The sequence below is a fragment of the Zootoca vivipara genome, chromosome 7 (genome assembly GCF_965207765.1).
Source record: "Zootoca vivipara chromosome 7, rZooViv2.hap1.1, whole genome shotgun sequence".
Taxonomy (NCBI): domain Eukaryota; kingdom Metazoa; phylum Chordata; class Lepidosauria; order Squamata; family Lacertidae; genus Zootoca; species Zootoca vivipara.
Genome location: NC_142590.1, coordinates 4,017,921 through 4,034,994, shown reverse-complemented (window position 1 = coordinate 4,034,994; position 17,074 = coordinate 4,017,921). Strand labels below are relative to the sequence as shown.

The following is a 17,074-nucleotide window of genomic DNA, read 5'->3' as shown; positions in this document are numbered from 1 at the left end:
AGGCTCTTAATGAAAAAAGGGGTCCCTAGGCATGGACTTTTTAAGGAAAAAAGAAAAAGGCAGCAGTTTGCGCTTGACAGAAACAGCCATACGTGGAGGAAGCACTAAAAAAAGAGAAGAGAACGGGGCAAAGCCCTACAGGCCTCCTGTTTCCATCCTCTCTCGGCAGGCTTGGCTGAACAGTGTTTAAGGAGGAAGCTGGAAGTGATGTGGAGAGTCTCCCAACTGTCTTTGTGTTTTGTTTAACTTTTAACACAGCCCATGAAAGATTTGGCCAGAAAAAATGGTGCGTATGTGTTTACGCTTCCTTGCTTAACCCTTTCCCTGCAGCCGTTTTTACAATTAAAAAATCTCCCTCACCATCTGTTTTCACACCCACTCGTAGATTCTTCTGTGGGGAGTAAAGCAGCTTGGAAAAGGTGATTTTAATCAGGCAGACAACCCACGAGGAATTTTTTTTTAAAGCCTCCCCCTTTTCCCTTGTTTATATTTGATGCCAGCTTGGCCAGTAATGGTAGGGGAAATGCTTGGAGTTGGAGCTCAGGACATCTGGAAGGCCCTACTTTGGCTACCCCTGTTGTGGAGTATTTAGCCTACTCATACCTCTTCCCTGATTGCCATGTTAGAAAAATATTTAACGAAAGCTGAGATTTCCAGGGTCCCAACTTCTGTCCTTGATGTCCTATTTGGCACCCTGAGGCCGTAGCAGAATGGAATACATGCAGCCTGGTTCGTGGCTCGCCTGGTGCTGGCTGGCATCAATTATTGGCTATGTGTGAGTGCGAGCCCCATTTTGAAACAGCCTTAGAAATTACTCCCTAAGCTGTGTGCTATATGAAATAGTTCCTGTACTTGGCTGGAGCTGGACTAGCCAGCAGGCAGCAGGTCTAGGTTAAGGCGTGTTGGCTGTGTGGTCAGGAGGAGACTCGCAGCAGGAATAGGTGGGGATGTTGGAAGCCGGTGGCAATGGCCATGTTGTATGTGTGTAGGAAGAGATGGAGCAGCAAGGGGTAATGAAGGCTTTGATGGAGATTCGGCGGAAGAGTCAGGTGGGGACCCAGAAATGAAATAGCAGGGAGTGCATTGAAAGTGCTGATTGACATGCATTAGTAGAGTCCAGGACTGAAATAGCAGGAGGAGTGGAGTGGAGGCAGGTCATGAACAGCATGTGCTAGCAGAGCCATTTGAGGTCCTTTATAAGAGAACAGCAGGACTCTTACCAGTCACATCCAAAGTGTATTATTAGCGCTTCATGGGAGCCAAGGACTGACATTTTTTCTGTGGGCTTTTGGATCAGGGCTACTGCTGCACAGCCACAGGAATTGTGCAAGAGAATTGGCTCCAGAATCAGCCTGCCATACATACTGTGCATGACTCTAAAATTAATGCAACATATGGAAATAATACCTAATGTTCCAGCAACTGTTTTCCATCCACTTCCTCATAGTTCTACCCAGTTCCGGCGCATCTTGGCTGGCATTTTTTTTAAAAAAAAAAAAGTTAAAAGAGGAGCCATGTTTTCCATGGAAGTCCCAGCACTCTTGTGCCTGCCCACTGACTCTGCTCCTATGTGAGTCAAGTGGGGGTTAAGAAGCAGCTCTTCCTAACCAGCCTTGGAATTCTGTGCAGCCAGGGTTGTCTTAAGCACATCCGGCGCAGTGTTGGAAAACTCCCTCCGCCGCCCGTTTCCCAGAGTTTTTTAGGGAGGACGGTGCTGCCGGCGGGGCTGGAGGAGGCGGGCAGCGGCTGGAGGGCGGCTCCTCCAGTGGGGAAGGGGCAGAGGCTGTCCGCGGCACCTCCCGGCTCAGCTGGCCGCTTCATGCCACGGTGGCCATGGCAGACGGAGGCTCCAGGCGTGGCGCTGCTTCTCCGCAGCATGGTGGAGGCGGGTGAGGGTGGCGAGCTGATGCTGGGAGCCAAAGCGGCCAGCCTCCACCTCTTCCCTGGCACCCTCCAGAACTTGGCACCCTGGTGCCCTGCGCCACTAGCCTCCAGGGGTAAGGCGCCCCTGTGTGAAGCAGCCCCTCTCCCCTTCCCAACCCCAAATTCCAGTACTGTACCAAGATCTCCTCAACTGCAGCCCTCCCCCCTCTGACTCACTCTGAATATGGCCAAATCAGTCCCTCATCAGGACAAAGGCGGATCTTAGGGGTTGGTGGTGCTGGTGGTGGAATCAGCTCCTGCCTTCAGGCAAGGCAGGGAAAGGACTTGCATAATGGATTTCTATAGTTACAGGTAGGTAGCCGTGTTGGTCTGAGTCGAAACAAAATTAAAAAATTCCTTCAGTAGCAACTTCTGTTTCTGAAAATTTTCTGTAATAAAACAGCTGCTTTGAGATCTTGTATAGAATGTCCTGCGATATTTGAAGTGTTCTACTGGTTTCTCTGTCTTGTGGTTCCTGATGTCAGATTTATGTCCATTTATCCTTTGGCGCCAAAGGAAACAGACTGGAAAGAGAAGTTGCTGAATTGCAACTCATTAGCAAGCTTAAAACCATGGAGCCACCTGGAATGAACAAAGACATAGGATTCTTATCTCATTATACATGATCAAGCTTTCCTTAGCACCTCAGCCCTTGCTTCCACCCCCCCCCCCGCTAGACCAATTGTAGTCATTAACAGTCGTTAACAGTCATCAACAGGTTTACCACTCCTATCAGCCCATCACCCATTCCCATCACCCCCACCCCCCACCCTCTGAATATACATAAGGGTCTGGTTGCTTCTGTTTCAGTGTATCTGATGAAGTGTGCATGCACACGAAAGATCATACCAAAATAAAAACTTAGTTGGTCTTTAAGGTGCTACTGAATGAATTTTTTTATAATGGATTTCTCTGTTACCTATAAGGAAAGGTTTTGTGCGCACTCATTCACAACAAAGCTGCTGCACAGACCATTGTAGGCTTGTATGCACCCTAAGTCCGCCCTCATAGCAATAGTCTACCAACCGAAAAGCAAGTGTTGGAAGGTGTGCTGCATTTGCTATATTTGCATTAGAATGGCAAGCCACATGCTGTGATTGACATGTCTCGTTTCTCGCACTTTGAATGGTTTATTACTGAAGGTGGTGATGGAGACCCTGTTTGCAGGCTTTGCATTTACTCTTCTCGCAGAGCTCTGTTTGCTCCCCCGGGGTGATGCTTCTTGCTCTGTGGGGGGGGGGGGCCTGCTTCAACCAAGGAGCCCGTAAAGGTTAGTGGGCTGTGTGAAAGCCAGAATACAGCATGTGAATCAATTAGAGCTGATTGAAATACTTCCTTGCTGAAGCAACATGGCTGGGTAAAAATAAATAATATTCCACTGGGGAGCAAGAGTCAATTTTCGTTAAAGTGCCTTGATTCCCCCCCCTTCCCTGTTGAATAAAATGGAATGGGAAAAACATCATTTTACAAAAAACATTTGCCCAGTGATGTGCATGAAGGTGGGTCAGAGTTTAATAGTATTGTTTATTTATTTCTATCCTTCACCTTCAACAGCGTGGCTAGCAGAGTAACAAGAAACAAAATAGTACAATAAATAAATAATAATAATCATACAAATTAATGCACTAACAGCAGATTGAAAACAATGAACTAAAAAAGCAACAGCCAGTTAAAACAGATGATGCTCATAAAAATCTGAGGGCCTCAGCAAACTTACTGAATGAGTTCTGAGTGAGCAATGAATTAATGTATAGTGTTTGGAACTATTTTACAACTTTGGCATGCATTTCTTTAATATTAGCAGGAATTACTGGCAGTGGAAGAGCATTCAGGTCCTGCACTGATCAAAAGTAGGAAACAAAAATAATGAACAAAGAGAATGAATTACATAATCATAGAGTGACACATATGATGGATCTCAATGAATTTCATAACCAAACTGTCAGAGAAGGCTGCGGCTACTCTTGAGTAAAGACGCTCCACTCCGTCTTGTCTTTCAGCGTTTTATTGTGCATACTATTTACAGTGCAAGAGTATTGGCAAACATGACTGCTCATTCCGTGTCAGAACCCCGCAATGGCTTCTTCCTGGTTTTTGCCCAGCATAATAGCCTGGGCACCCCAAAGCGCCACTCCCTAGCCCTACGGGTGGGCCCACACCTCAATTTGGGCATCTTGCTCTCCCTCAAAGCGGTGTCTTGGCTCTCTAACATGTGAGCGCCCTCTCTCCGCTCTGCTCACTTCCTCATTCCTTTCTTCTGACTCGCTACTGGTGCTGCCACTGGGAGAAGAGCTGGTGAAGATGATGGGAGGGGGCTCTCTAAGGAGACCCCCTGACACAAACAAATGAAGTTGTAATAAGAAAAGTTGTAATAAGAAAATTAAATGGATCAACTACATTTTTAAGAATAAAAAATGCTCATCACTACCAGGGCTTGATTTACTGTCTTCCTTAGCTCCCAGTTTGAAACGTTTAAAAAAATCCAAAAACAGAATGGCCATTCTGAATTTTAATAACAACATGTAAGAAATCAGAGCAGATTTTTTAAAAACTAGTTGATTTTTATTAAATATTCAAAACTATGATGGTTTATACCTGCAGGAAGGCTCTGATAAACCTTTTCTCATTAATATCTCATGACACATACTTTCTCAATTGACTGAAATTTTCTGTATCGTTCATTCCCTATTTGGACAGAAATCTTCCATGACAGAGATTACAGTTCTGCACTTGAACAAATGTGGCTTGATGAAACCGCTAATCTGATCAAAAGTGAAGGTGAGGCAGCCATGGGGGGTGGGGAACCAAGCCACTCTTTTCTCCTGAGAGCAGCAAAGAACTGCCAGGCTGTGACGACCCGTGTCCCACTCTCTCCTACTATCACTGCGACACAGGAATCCAGAGGGGAAAACACCCACCCTCTGCTCCTGCCGCCTCAAAAATCAACCCCTTTTACTGATGGGTTTCTTAGTAAGGAGAGCCTTCCAGCTTGCGTGACCTGGTACCTTAAGAAACTCTAGGCTGTCCCACGGAATAACCCCTTTGCCTCCAGTAAAGGGTCTCCCTCAGTTGGATTCCCCCACTGTAGAAGTTTGCCCTAGGCACTCTGGCAACTTCTTGGCACCTCAGGTTACCCTTCTAAGCCTCCTCCGTGTAACTTCAGGACACAAACCACCACCTCCCTGTCTGAGGTGAGTTTGGCCCTCTCTTGAGTCACCACGGCTGTGAGTCCTGGTACCTCGCTGGAAAAATACAGACGGACCTCTTGTTGGCAAAAACAGAGATGAAGTTTTATTGTGTTAAAAACATAAGTGATTCTTTAACGTGTCATTTATTAATTAGCTTTGTTCCAGTTGTACAAAATAAACTCAGTCAAACATTTAACTTTAAGTTGTCCTAGCCTCTTAACTGTCTTCATACAAGCCACCACATAACACCACACCACACCTTCCTCCCTCTCCCTCCTCTTTTAAAACCGGGCACAGTCCCGCCCCCATCAGAGTTCTATGCCAGTCAGGCTGGAGGTGGGTTAACTCTTTGCCAGCCGGGCAGGAATAAACATTTTAAAAGTGCTTCAATTTGTCACACAGGCCTTCCTAACCTGTCAGCTGACTTAGCTGGTTCCTAACAGCTTCAAACGCTCTGGAGCAGGAATAGAGAGCCAGTGGGTCTCTCGCTGGGTGTGGTTGGACTCTGACTCCCATCAGCCCCACTCAGCAAAGTCAACCGTCATGGATGATGGGGGCAGTAGTCCGACAACAACTGGGTGGCCACTTGTTCTCCATCCCTAGTCTAGAGTTTGGAGACCCTTTTCTGATGTACTGCTTGCTAGCCACCAATTCCGGACTGAGAAACCTCTCAAGGCAGCTGCTCCATTCCCCCCCCCTGCGGCTTTTGTGCCAACGCCTGCAGCAGCTTTTGTTTTAATATGCAGGGATTTGCTCAATCTCGTTCTTCCTTTCCATTTATCCTGTGTTCTTAACAAGAAATTGTGTTGTTGTTTTTCTCCTGCTACTTTCTCCCAATGCAAGCCTGCATACCAATTAAACCAGGGCGGAGTGGCAGGTATGCTGCTGCTATTCTGGTACGACCTGCTGAAGTCCTAGACACATATCCAGCACAGAACAGGAGGGTGGCGGTGGCGAAACACACCCTGCAAAGAAAACACTCCACATGGTAACACCACCAGGGTCCACTGGGCACAGGCTCAGTGTGCCACTCGTACACCAGCGTAGGAGAGCTCCAATGCAGTATGTCTCCAGGGCAACTTCCGCCCTGCCCCACATACAGTATCGCCGCAGTGCCTCTCCCCAGTGGGGAAATAAATAAATACAGGGGGAAATCGACAATTTGGCAAACACAGAATCAATTCACTATTGTTGTTGTTTAGCTGTTTAGTCATATCTGACTCTTCGTGACCCCATGGACCATAGCACGCCAGGCACTCCTGTCTTGCACTGCCTCCCGCAGTTTGGTCAAACTCATGTTCGTAGCTTCGAGAACACTGTCCAACCATCTCGTCCTCTGTCGTCCCCTTCTCCTAGTGCCCTCAATCTTTCCCAACATCAGGGTCTTTTCCAGGGAGTCTTCTCTTCTCATGAGGTGGCCAAAGTATTGGAGCCCCAGCTTCAAAAATAAAGTTTGTGGTGCTGGTCTTGCTGAGGAGTCTGGCTTAAATACAGTTCAGAGGGGAGGGCTCGATGATGTCATATAGCTGGCTCCCATATCCCTACTCCTGAGGAGACTGACAGCAGCAAAAGGCAAATGTCGGGGAGGGTAATGATGGTAAGTCTCTCCCCCAGCCTCCTGGAGGCTGCGGGTGCAGGTCTTATTGCAAGCAAAGAAACAACAGATGTGACAAAGTTATAGCGCTTTTTTTTAAAAGGGCATCAGGGGTGGAGTAAATTTTGAGATTAAAAAACGATTGCTAGCCTGTCACCTGAGTAGAGAGTTCCTGTGAGGGACAGGAGCTACAGACAGCCCCCTCCCATCTTGAACACGAGCTCCTCACCCAGCGGAAGTGGGAGAGGGGAGGGGGATAGTTCCAGCGGGGATTCAGGAAGTGGAAGCATGAGCTCAAGTAGGATAGCTGAGCCCAGGCACCGCCTGGGAACGGAAAGGGGAAGCAAAGGGACCGTGGGAAAAAGACCGATCCCAGCCACCCCAGAATTGCGCAAAAAGCGCAGAGGGAGGAGATGCAGTATGCCAAGATTACTTTGCTGGAGGAAAACGCGGGAACCACCATTCGGAGGTTCTGCGCCCGACTGAGAACATGTACCGACAACCTGTATATAGCACTGATTCAGCACTGCAAATAGATTGCACCAATAAAAGGATAAAATGCAGACCTGTGAGGCGTCGTTGCTCTAGAGTAGCCACTCCGGACCCTGTGACAGTTCCATTCAGATTTTAAGCTGCTAAAGCTAGGAACTATTCCCACCCCCCAATCTTACTCTGCCTATGTACTCTGCATATTGATGGTGCATATAAATAAATGAATAGTAGCAGTTATGGTGGTAAAGGTCCCAGAATTCGTTCTATTCTTGCTCTTGTTTTTTTTCTGGAGTGGGTGGGAAAACAAAATGTTTGTGCTTTGAGAAAAGAACAGAATCACACACAGACTCAGAACTAAAGGCTCCTGTGAGCAGATTTTCAAATGCTTCTCATCTACAACTGGGATGAGATTTATACGAGAAGCAAAGTTGCTATCACACCAACCTCCTTGAAATAATCTACACATCTGTTTTAGTTCTGAAATAGAAGTTGAATTCTGCAGGGGGCAGGGAAATGCTGCCCCAGACTGGGAGTGAGAGATGCTCTTTCAGCTGTTTGTTTATATTGTGTTTGTTTGCTTTGTCTGTCTGGGATTTATTTATTTTATTTGTCTAGCTGGTTTGGCAACTGGTGCTGTGATCCTGACAAATTATTCCCGTTGCTGTCAATCAGCATTTCATTTCCTCAGCAACTGAGGCCTTAGAACAAAAGAAATAAGCCCTTCGCTTTTGCAGGGCGCATGATGCACAGAATTGGGGTTGACAGTATTTTATTTTTAAAAGGCTGGTGCTCTGGGAGGTGGGGCATGGCAGGTGCCCTCTTGCAGAACAAGTGGGGCATAACTAAGTGACAGATGGCTGGCAGGTAGAGAGGACTCTGCCCCAGAACAGGAAGAGATGCAGCTTGTGACACATAAATGCTGGATAAATTTGGGGATTGTTTGAGAAATGCAGTGATTCTGTTTCTGTATCATGATACGCAAGGCATGAGACTACCAGGTGGCTGGGGGCATGCTGCTAGTCTTTCTCAGCCCACATACCTGCAGTGGATTGGTACCAACCAAATCATACTCAGGGTAGACTCAACAGAATTAATGGACCCAAGCTAGTCATGCCGTAGAGTGTCAGTGGGTCTGTCCTGAGTTATAATATTGGCTTATGCTATATGCTATATAGGGGGACCCAGGTGGCGCTGTGGGTTAAACCACTGAGCCTAGGGCTTGCTGATTAGAAGGTCAGTGGTTCGAATCCCTGTGACGGAGTGAGCTCCCGTTGCTTGGTCCCAGCTCCTGCCAACCTAGCAGTTCGAAAGCACGTCAAAATGCAAGTAGATAAATAGGAACCGCTACAGCGGGAAGGTAAACGGTGTTTCCGTGTGCTGCTCTGGTTCGCCAGAAGTGGCTTTGTCATGCTGGCCACATGACCTGGAAGCTATACGCCGGCTCTTTCGGCCAATAATGCGAGATGAGTGCGCAACCCCAGAGTTGGTCACGACTGGACCTAATGGTCAGGGGTCCCTTTAATATGCTATAGGCCTATTAGATGCGGGGCTGCTAATTTTCAAGCAGCCACTGCAGTTGTGACTTGTTTGAAGAAGCTGTTGTAGCTGTGCCTTTAAGAACAGCTAGTATGATGGCATTCAGAGGTTTGTGCATGCTGAATGGGGAGTGGGACTGTGCCGCCTGGCTTCTGCCTACTAATCCAACAGCCAACCCCCATGTGCTCTGTAGGCTATCAGAAAAGGCTGCCTCTACCTACCCGCTTAGTTCGATATGTGCATAGATCAGGAGGTGGGGCCAATGGATGTTGGAGGCAGAGCCGCCCCTTCCATGCATTCCTTGAATCCGTGTGTGGAGGGAACATCCTGAAAGTCCTAAAGTCCATCTCCCATGCTTTGAAAAGCTTTACCTGCCCATTTCTGAGCACCAGGCTGCTCTTAAAAGGCACGAGGCCAGGCCAGGCCAGGCTGCACACCTGGTCAGATGAGTGAGTTAAATGTATGGGAAGTGTATTGATGCTTCCAGCTATGCTGTGCAAGTGCTAAGTGCTTGCTATGACCTGAGTGGGCATTGGCTCAGGTGTTTGGCCTGGCATACCGGTATATATATGGAGATGATGCAGAGAACTTGGCTTGCATGTGGGAGCTCCTGGGTTCATTGTCTGGTAATTCCAGTTAAAGAATCTCAGGCACCAGGCTGGGACGACTGTTGCTGAAATCGTTGGAGACCTGCAGTCTCTAGGAGGAGCTGGCCATACAGGACTCAATGGTCCCATTGTCTTGGAGAAAGTTGGAACAGGTGAGGCTAGATGGACCAGGGGGCTGGCTCAGTATAAGACAACTTCATACATTCACTGCAGCTCTCTTTCAGCTGTAGCACCTGTAGGGGAAAAAGCATAGGAACACTGGCACTTTGCTTCTACCCTCGCTTTTTACCCCAGATGACCCTGGGTGAACAACAAACACATGCAGCACTTGCAGCATGGAGACCACGAGGGCAAGTAAGCACTCCACTTGGGATCTGTGTGCTCTAGTCAGTCGAGCCTGGTGTCCCCAGGAACTTCAAAGACCCCTCATGGATCTGACCCAGCAGTGCTGCCATTCGCTGCCCTCTTCATCAGCCCCTGGGTGGCTGTTTCAGCAGTGGGCATGCGCCAGTCCTGCTTTTGAATGGGGGGGGGGAGGTTGGCTCCCATCTGCCCGCCTCAGGTGGCAGAGTTCAATGTACTGGTTGGACCCCCTGTTGTTTACTCGGTTTTTATTCTGCTTTTCAGAGAATGACTGTCTCCCAACGTGGCTTACTTCAATAGAAAGGGGAAAGACAAGCTGCAAGCATTCAGATTGGTGGGTCACAAGGTTGTGCAGCCCTGGCCTATGCATTGCTCAGCATCTTGTTGGGATAAGTCTAGGAGCAGCCGCCAAGACCACATAACACCAGTCCTAAGAGACCTACATTGGCTCCCAGTACGTTTCCGAGCACAGTTCAAAGTGTTGGTGCTGACCTTTAAAGCCCTAAACGGCCTCGGTCCTATATAACTGAAGGAGCGTCTCCACCGCCATTGTTCAGCCCGGACACTGAGATCCAGCGCCGAGGGCCTTCTGGCGGTTCCCTCACTGCGAGAAGCAAAGCTACAGGGAACCAGGCAGAGGGCCTTCTCGGTAGTGGCGCCCACCCTGTGGAATGCCCTTCCATCAGAGGTCAGGGAGATGAACAACTACCTGACATTTAGAAAACACCTAAAGGCAGCCCTGTTTAGGGAAGTTTTTAATCTGTGATTTTAATGTATTTTTGTATTTGTTGGAAGCCACCCAGAGTGGCGGGGAAAACCCAGCCAGATGGGCGGGGTATAAATAATAAATAATAATAAGTCATGACCCATCTTCTTTTCCTTGTGCCTTCTTTCTCAGTGCAGGAAATCCTGAAGGAGCGCCGAGAGGGAAGGAGTGGTGAGAGAATGAAGAAGCCAACTGAGCAGGAGAAGCATGAGGTGGCAGCGCAGCGCTCAGTTTAACGGGCTCTGGCTGATGGTCCCATGGGTGCCATCAGTATTGGTCCTGACTCTGGGGTGCTGGGGGCTGGCTGCAGCTGTCGCCACGCCACACGAACAGCATGCCTCCACAGCCTCCTCCAGCCAAGTACCGCTGGACTGGCTGCTCACTGACCGAGGACCATTTCACCGGGCCCCAGAGTATGTTGACTTCATGGAGCGCTTCCGGCAGGGTTTCGCCACCAGGTACAGGATCTACAGGTAAGCCAAAGAGACGGGCCGGGGTCTTTTCCATCAGTTCCATCACCAGCACATCTCACCTTATGGACTGAAAAGGGGTTATATAGAAATGGATTGATTTCCCTGTATTTCTAGACCATGCTTCATCCCAAGAGGATTTCAGGGCAGCAGACAGCAAACCAGTACAATATTTCATCACATTTAGATTAAACAAACATAATCTCAGCTCACCCCTAAACAAACTCCTAACAAAAACAAGGTGAAGGGCTTTTTTTTTTGAAGGGGGGGGCAATGAAAAGCTGGTAATGAGGGGAACAATCTGAAGGGAGTTCACAATTGGGACACAGTGACAGAAGACACTGCCTTGGGTCCCCACAGAATGTACCATTGATGCAGGCAGGACTTGAAGGAGGGCCTCTGGTTTACTCAAGTTAAGAGGAGCTGAAGCAGGAGTTTTTGCCCTATGCTATTTTGTGGGAGGGAAGTGTGCCCTTTGGATATTCTGACAGGTACCAAAATGTGTGAAGCTGGCCCTGATGGAGATCGGATGCTCGCCCCCCTGTGAACTATAACAGAGGGGCAATCAAGTTCTCAGCTTCTCCTCCTTTCCCATCATCGGTGCTTATGTCCACATCCTGTCCTCACATCTATGGGTTGGTTACTTCACTACATTTAGGGATGATGGAGAAATACGTTCATTTTAATGCAAATCTGCTTAGCTTGCATATCCCAAACCAGCCACAAATTGAAATGCAGCAACCCTTGAAAAGTCACACTTCTCTGAATTGTGTGATGAGGTTCTCCAGCCCTGTAATGCCTAGAAAAACACACATATTTGGGCAGAGTACTTACAAAAGTACATGGTAGGGGAACTAACATACAAAAATGCATTATAGTAGGAAAAATGTGTACATTAGACAAAATGTGTACAATGGGCAAATCTATCCATTCCTGACTACGCTACGGTTTAGTGGAGATTTTTGCTGGAAGGGAGAAGTCAGCAGCAGTTGCCCAGAGGCAAAACCTGTCCTGGATAGTATGATATTGTGTTGCTAGGCAGCAGCAACAGCAATATGCCCCTTTCTTTGGATCCAGGAAAAAGGTTGGCTCAGACCAAACTGAACCATTATGGGAATTCAGCCACAGAACAACTGAAGGCCAACAGAAGTTAACCTTTTAATTGTTCCATCTCAGTATGGTTTCAGATGCTTATCGTCCATATTGATGAATGGGCACTTCCTTAAATCTGGGCTGGGTTTGCATTTTGCTTCTGACTTTTGGCCATGAACCTATACAGAGGCAGTGGTGGAGGAACCCTCTCCGGCACCCGGGACGGGACGCTGAGGGGTGGGGTGAACTGTCCAATGACGCACACGTGACGGCTATACGGACTGCGCAAGCGTGGCGTCCTGTACGGAGTGTGCGTGCCCATGGCCGCTCTGCAGCTGGGGGGAGACAGGGGCCATCTTGTCACCCACCCACCCAGAGTAGCACCTGGGGTGGAGTGCCCCCTCCCCCCCCCCACTTTGTATGCTCCTGTATAGAGGAGGTGTTTCTCAAACATTTTGAATTCAGGGTCCCCTTCTAAACTTACTCTACTCACACCCTGTCTCAGCGCCAGATTCTCTATAGATGAGCTTGCAAAGATGATTTCCTCCAATGCTTATACACCTGCTGCTGTGGAATTGAGATACTCAGCTCAACACTCGCCTTAGGAGGGGAACAGAACACAATCTTGTTGGCACGTCTTAAAACCATACATAGGGAACCACCTTAGTAAAGCTGTAGCTTTTTCCTCAGATAATGGGGCAATGGAGATGTTGTCACTTCTATAAATCCATTCTGTTTCTGTATGGATCCCCTTATTGTCTTTGCTGGTGGGAAAGGAACGTACCACCAGCTTCTGGATCTTATCCCTCCCTGGATATTCTACAGCAGCTTTTCCCATCCCTGCTATCTAGGGATGATGGGAGTTGTAGTTCAGCAACATCGGAGGAGGAACCAAGTTTGAGAAAGTCTGCTCTACAGCATGGTTGGGGAAATTCAGGCCCGGGGGCTAAATCTGACCCTCCAGGCATCTGAATCTGGCCTGAATAAATCTCTCCAGGCTATACACCCTCATTCTTCACACTCTGAATGCCTTAGCCTGGTCATAATGTGAGCTCTGATTGTGCCCCTTGCTTGCCTGGAGGGAGGATGGAGAGGGGTGTGAGACTCTACGGTGGTCAAGTTTACATTCATTGCCCTGCCTACTTTTGTCCCTGAAAGCACGTGGCCCTTGGAAAGCTGCCCAAAAGGCAGTGTGGCCCTCGGGAAAGGGTTCCGTACTCCTGCTCCAGAGACGATATCCCGCTGGGGAGGTTCATCTGACAGTATGAGAAGCACTGCCACTGGGGAAAGGAGGGGTGATCTTTGAAGCCCTGTGAGAACAAAACAAAATGCATGGGTTGGGGGAGTGTGACCCATGAAATGCCCCCCTTTGGAATGCTGTTTATCAGACTCAGAACTGGCATAAAGAGCTGCTGGGCTACAGCTTGATTGTCAACATTTTGGGGATTGGCTTGAATAGACTTCATGGCGATGTCACTAGGAAAGATTGTCATAAATATTTCAGTGGCTTTTCTCGGAGAAAAGGAGCAAAGCCAGTTGTACGAGGCAGGACCAGTGGCTCAGTTTGTTTGCTTTTGTTTGCTTTAAAACAACAACAACAACAACAACAATGGGTTGTGGTAGTTTGCTTGCTTACTCACTTGACTTTCTCATTTTGGCGAGCTGCAACGGAGCTACCCAGGCATCAAAATTAGATTGGAAAAGCAATCATTTTAGATTGACAATTCCTTTGGTGACAGGGGAACTGTCAGCTGTGCTCCCTCCAAGGGGGGGATTTAAAAATTCACTTTGATTCTCGTGCCTGTCACCTCTCTGTGCTCTTAATTGTGGTGGCTGTTTTCCATGCAAGCTACTTCTGTCAAGACCCTAAAATACAATGACAGCAGAAAAGCTTGCGCCAAAGTACTATTAGTAACGGCAGTTATAGAAATGTAATGATAAATAAAACATAAAATAAGGATCTCTTTGTGGACACTTCCATTTGAGCAAACTGATTTAAGGTTCTTACAAAGGGGTATTGAACAAGCATTCACAGCCTGAACTGCAGGAGGAGAGAGACTGGCTGGACTAAATACAACCCAGGTGCCAGATAGCAGCAACGCAGTTGGCCTGGCTGCACATGAGATTCACCATATCAAAATTAGCCCCATATAAACCTAATTCTCGGGACGTGGGTGGCACTGTGGGTTAAACCACTGAGCCTAGGGCTTGCTGATCAGAAGGTCGGCTGTTCGAATCCCCGCAATGGAGTGAGCTCCCGTTGCTTGGTCCCAGCTCCTGCCAACCTAGCAGTTCGAAAGCATGTCAAAGTGCAGGTAGATAAATAGTTCCCGCTACAGCGGGAAGGTAAACAGCGTTTCCGTGCGCTGCTCTGGTTCACAGAAAGCGGCTTAGTCATGCTGGCCACATGACCTGGAAGCTGTACGCCGGCTCCCTCGGCCAATAATGCGAGATGAAGGCCGCAACCCCGGAGTGGGTCATGACTGGACCTGATGGTCAGGGGTCCCTTTACCCTTAAACCTAAATCTGACTTTGGAGAATATTGCCAGTTCTCTGTCATTAGTGCTGGTTGGTCCCTCCTTGCCGTTGAGTCATTTATTAAGCAGGTGACATCATTACCCTGTTTTCAATGCCTGCTTTAAAAAAATTGTTTAGGCAAGCCTACCCCAATATGTAATTTTATTATCTATATTCGTTTGTAAAAGTGTTGGTTTTATGCATATTTTGATAATTTGATTACTGGTACATAGCTGCCAAGTTCTCCCTTTTTTTAAAGGGAAATTCCATTATGCTGAATAGGCTTCCTCGCGAGAAAAGGGAAAACTTGGCAGCTATGTACTGGTATGTCTCCTTGTTTATAAAGTTTAATTTCATTGGTATTTTCTGATGAGGTTTTTTGGGGGTTATTTTTTGTTAGAGTTGTTTTTAATTAAGTGGTGTATAATCATTGCTCAATAAATAAATAAAAAAATTTAACAACACACATGAACTTATTAAATACAGTAGTAGCTTCTTCCGGGGGGGGGGAGGATACACCATTTTGTGGTCCACCTCAGGTGCCGTAATGTATTGGGCCTGATTCGGCCTGATTCTACCAGCTGCTGTTGGGCCACTGAAACAGTGGCTTGGTGGGCCAGATCCCTAGCGCTTGCCCTTGAAAGCATAAGCTACTCAAGTGATGCTGCAAATTTTTAAAAATGATACACACCGGTGGGGACCTGGGTTGTTGAAGGAATGCACCCTGTTGGTGTATTTGCAGAACATAGAATGTCCACAGTGATGGACTGGAGCTTCAAACTGGGCAAACAGTTGAAATGAGGGTTGAATATGTTTGCTTGCATGAATCAACCAGCCTTGAGTGTCCCTTGTCCAGTTATAGGTTTGCTTTCACAGCTTGGTACGTCTTGTTGCAAATGCCAATAGTTAGGCATGCGACATTGCAAACATTTATTTGCGTAACCGAAAGTCAAAGTGCAAGTGCTTCTATTCCGAGCATTCAGAACTTTCTGAAGAAGAGTATTTCTTTCTAACCTCCTGAACTTCGAATCTGGCTGATGTGATATTCTTAGGATAGCCACGATTTGAAAGAGGATCTTTGGAATGGTCTCTGAATTGAAGTGCCTAAGCTAGGGGTGCCCAAACCTTTCTCAAAGAGGGCCAGATTTGATGAAGTGAACATGTGTGAAGGCCGACCAAATTTGTTGAGCTCCCCCCCCCCCCCAATTTTACTCCAAAGTTGTATTTAGGATTGAAGTTGCTGAGCTTTTCTTAGGATTTTGCCCCAGGACATATACTGCCATGGGGGCCGGATTAAATCAACCAGCAGGCCGGATTAGGCCCCTGAAACGGAGTTGGGAAATGTCTGGCCTAAGCCAAAGAAATTGTCCGGAGGTAAACCAGAAGCTTGGGAGTTCACACTTCCTTTGAGTTGACCTGTTTAAAAAGATTCCTTGTTCCTCCACTAGATGATAACCACACAATTGATACAGTACCACCTCCCAATATAGTGCATCTCTTGATGCTCCAAGACAAAAGGTCTCAATGGTTAATTTTTCAACTCTTGTAGAACTGCTTTCTCTAAGGAAGCCAGGACTGCTAATAAAATAAAGCTTTACAGGGAGATAAATTAAGTGTGCAGTTAAGATACTGCTTTGGGTATGTGGAGGAACTGGCCACTGTGATTATTATTTTTGTGCCAGACTCTGGCACTGTTCTGTTTAGGGAAAGGAGACTGTGGATGAGACTGGAAGGCACTGAAGCTGTTCCAATTTAGATGGTTTTCCCAGATCAGAAGCTTCCATTTTGAATTTGCTTCCATGGCAAGATTATTCCAGGGTATTTATTTATTCAGTTACAAACTGGCTTGCAACACTATTTAAAGCCACAGCACTATTAACATTTATAATGAAATATACATTCCAGAACTACTTCAGTATTGAAACTCTGATATACATTAACTCCTAAAAGCCATCAAGGGGGAGGGGAGTCCCAACGTCCTCTTAAACATTGGCAGGGATGAGGCATGCCAAATCCCAGAAGGAACTACTTCCAAAACTGTCAGCCACTGCTGAGAAGGCTATATTATGAGTGTACATCAACCGGACTGCCTTTACCAGTAGGCACTTAAACAAGCCCTCCAATGCCAAACTCGAGGAACAGACACATGGTGGGTTGGTGGGTTTGGGGCAGGTGGCTGGCATCGTACCATTCAGGGCTTTAAAGGTTATAACCAGCAATGGCCATAGCAGCCAATGCAATTGGTCCCATTTTAGGTGTAATATATTCCAGTAGCTCAGCACCAACCAGCAGCTGAAATCTGTACCAACCGAGAGTCTCCAAAGGCCCCACCACCTAGAATGTATAGCACTTCAGAAAAATCACAAGCTATGACTAAGATTAGTTATTGGTATATTTCTCATAGTTTGTCTTGGGGACACAAACCATAAGCCTGGGTTTGGACAAAATGCTAAGAAGTCAAAGCATGGCTTACAGCCAGGTAACACAGGAGCTCTGCAACCACGATATTCACTCCAGAAAGCCGC

At 47.3% G+C, this 17,074-nt stretch overlaps 1 protein-coding gene across 2 annotated transcripts in view; it reads left to right on the top strand.

The window, feature by feature from the left end:
* BRINP2 (BMP/retinoic acid inducible neural specific 2) overlaps positions 1 to 17,074 on the top strand; it is a 95,447-nt gene that overhangs the window by 40,171 nt on the left and 38,202 nt on the right. For both annotated transcript variants that reach the window (XM_088673675.1, XM_088673676.1), the window contains exon 2: positions 10,603 to 10,943. In XM_088673675.1, coding sequence (XP_088529801.1) covers positions 10,678 to 10,943 — 266 coding nt within the window. In that variant the 5' untranslated portion in view covers positions 10,603 to 10,677. The remainder of the gene's footprint in view (positions 1 to 10,602; positions 10,944 to 17,074) is intronic.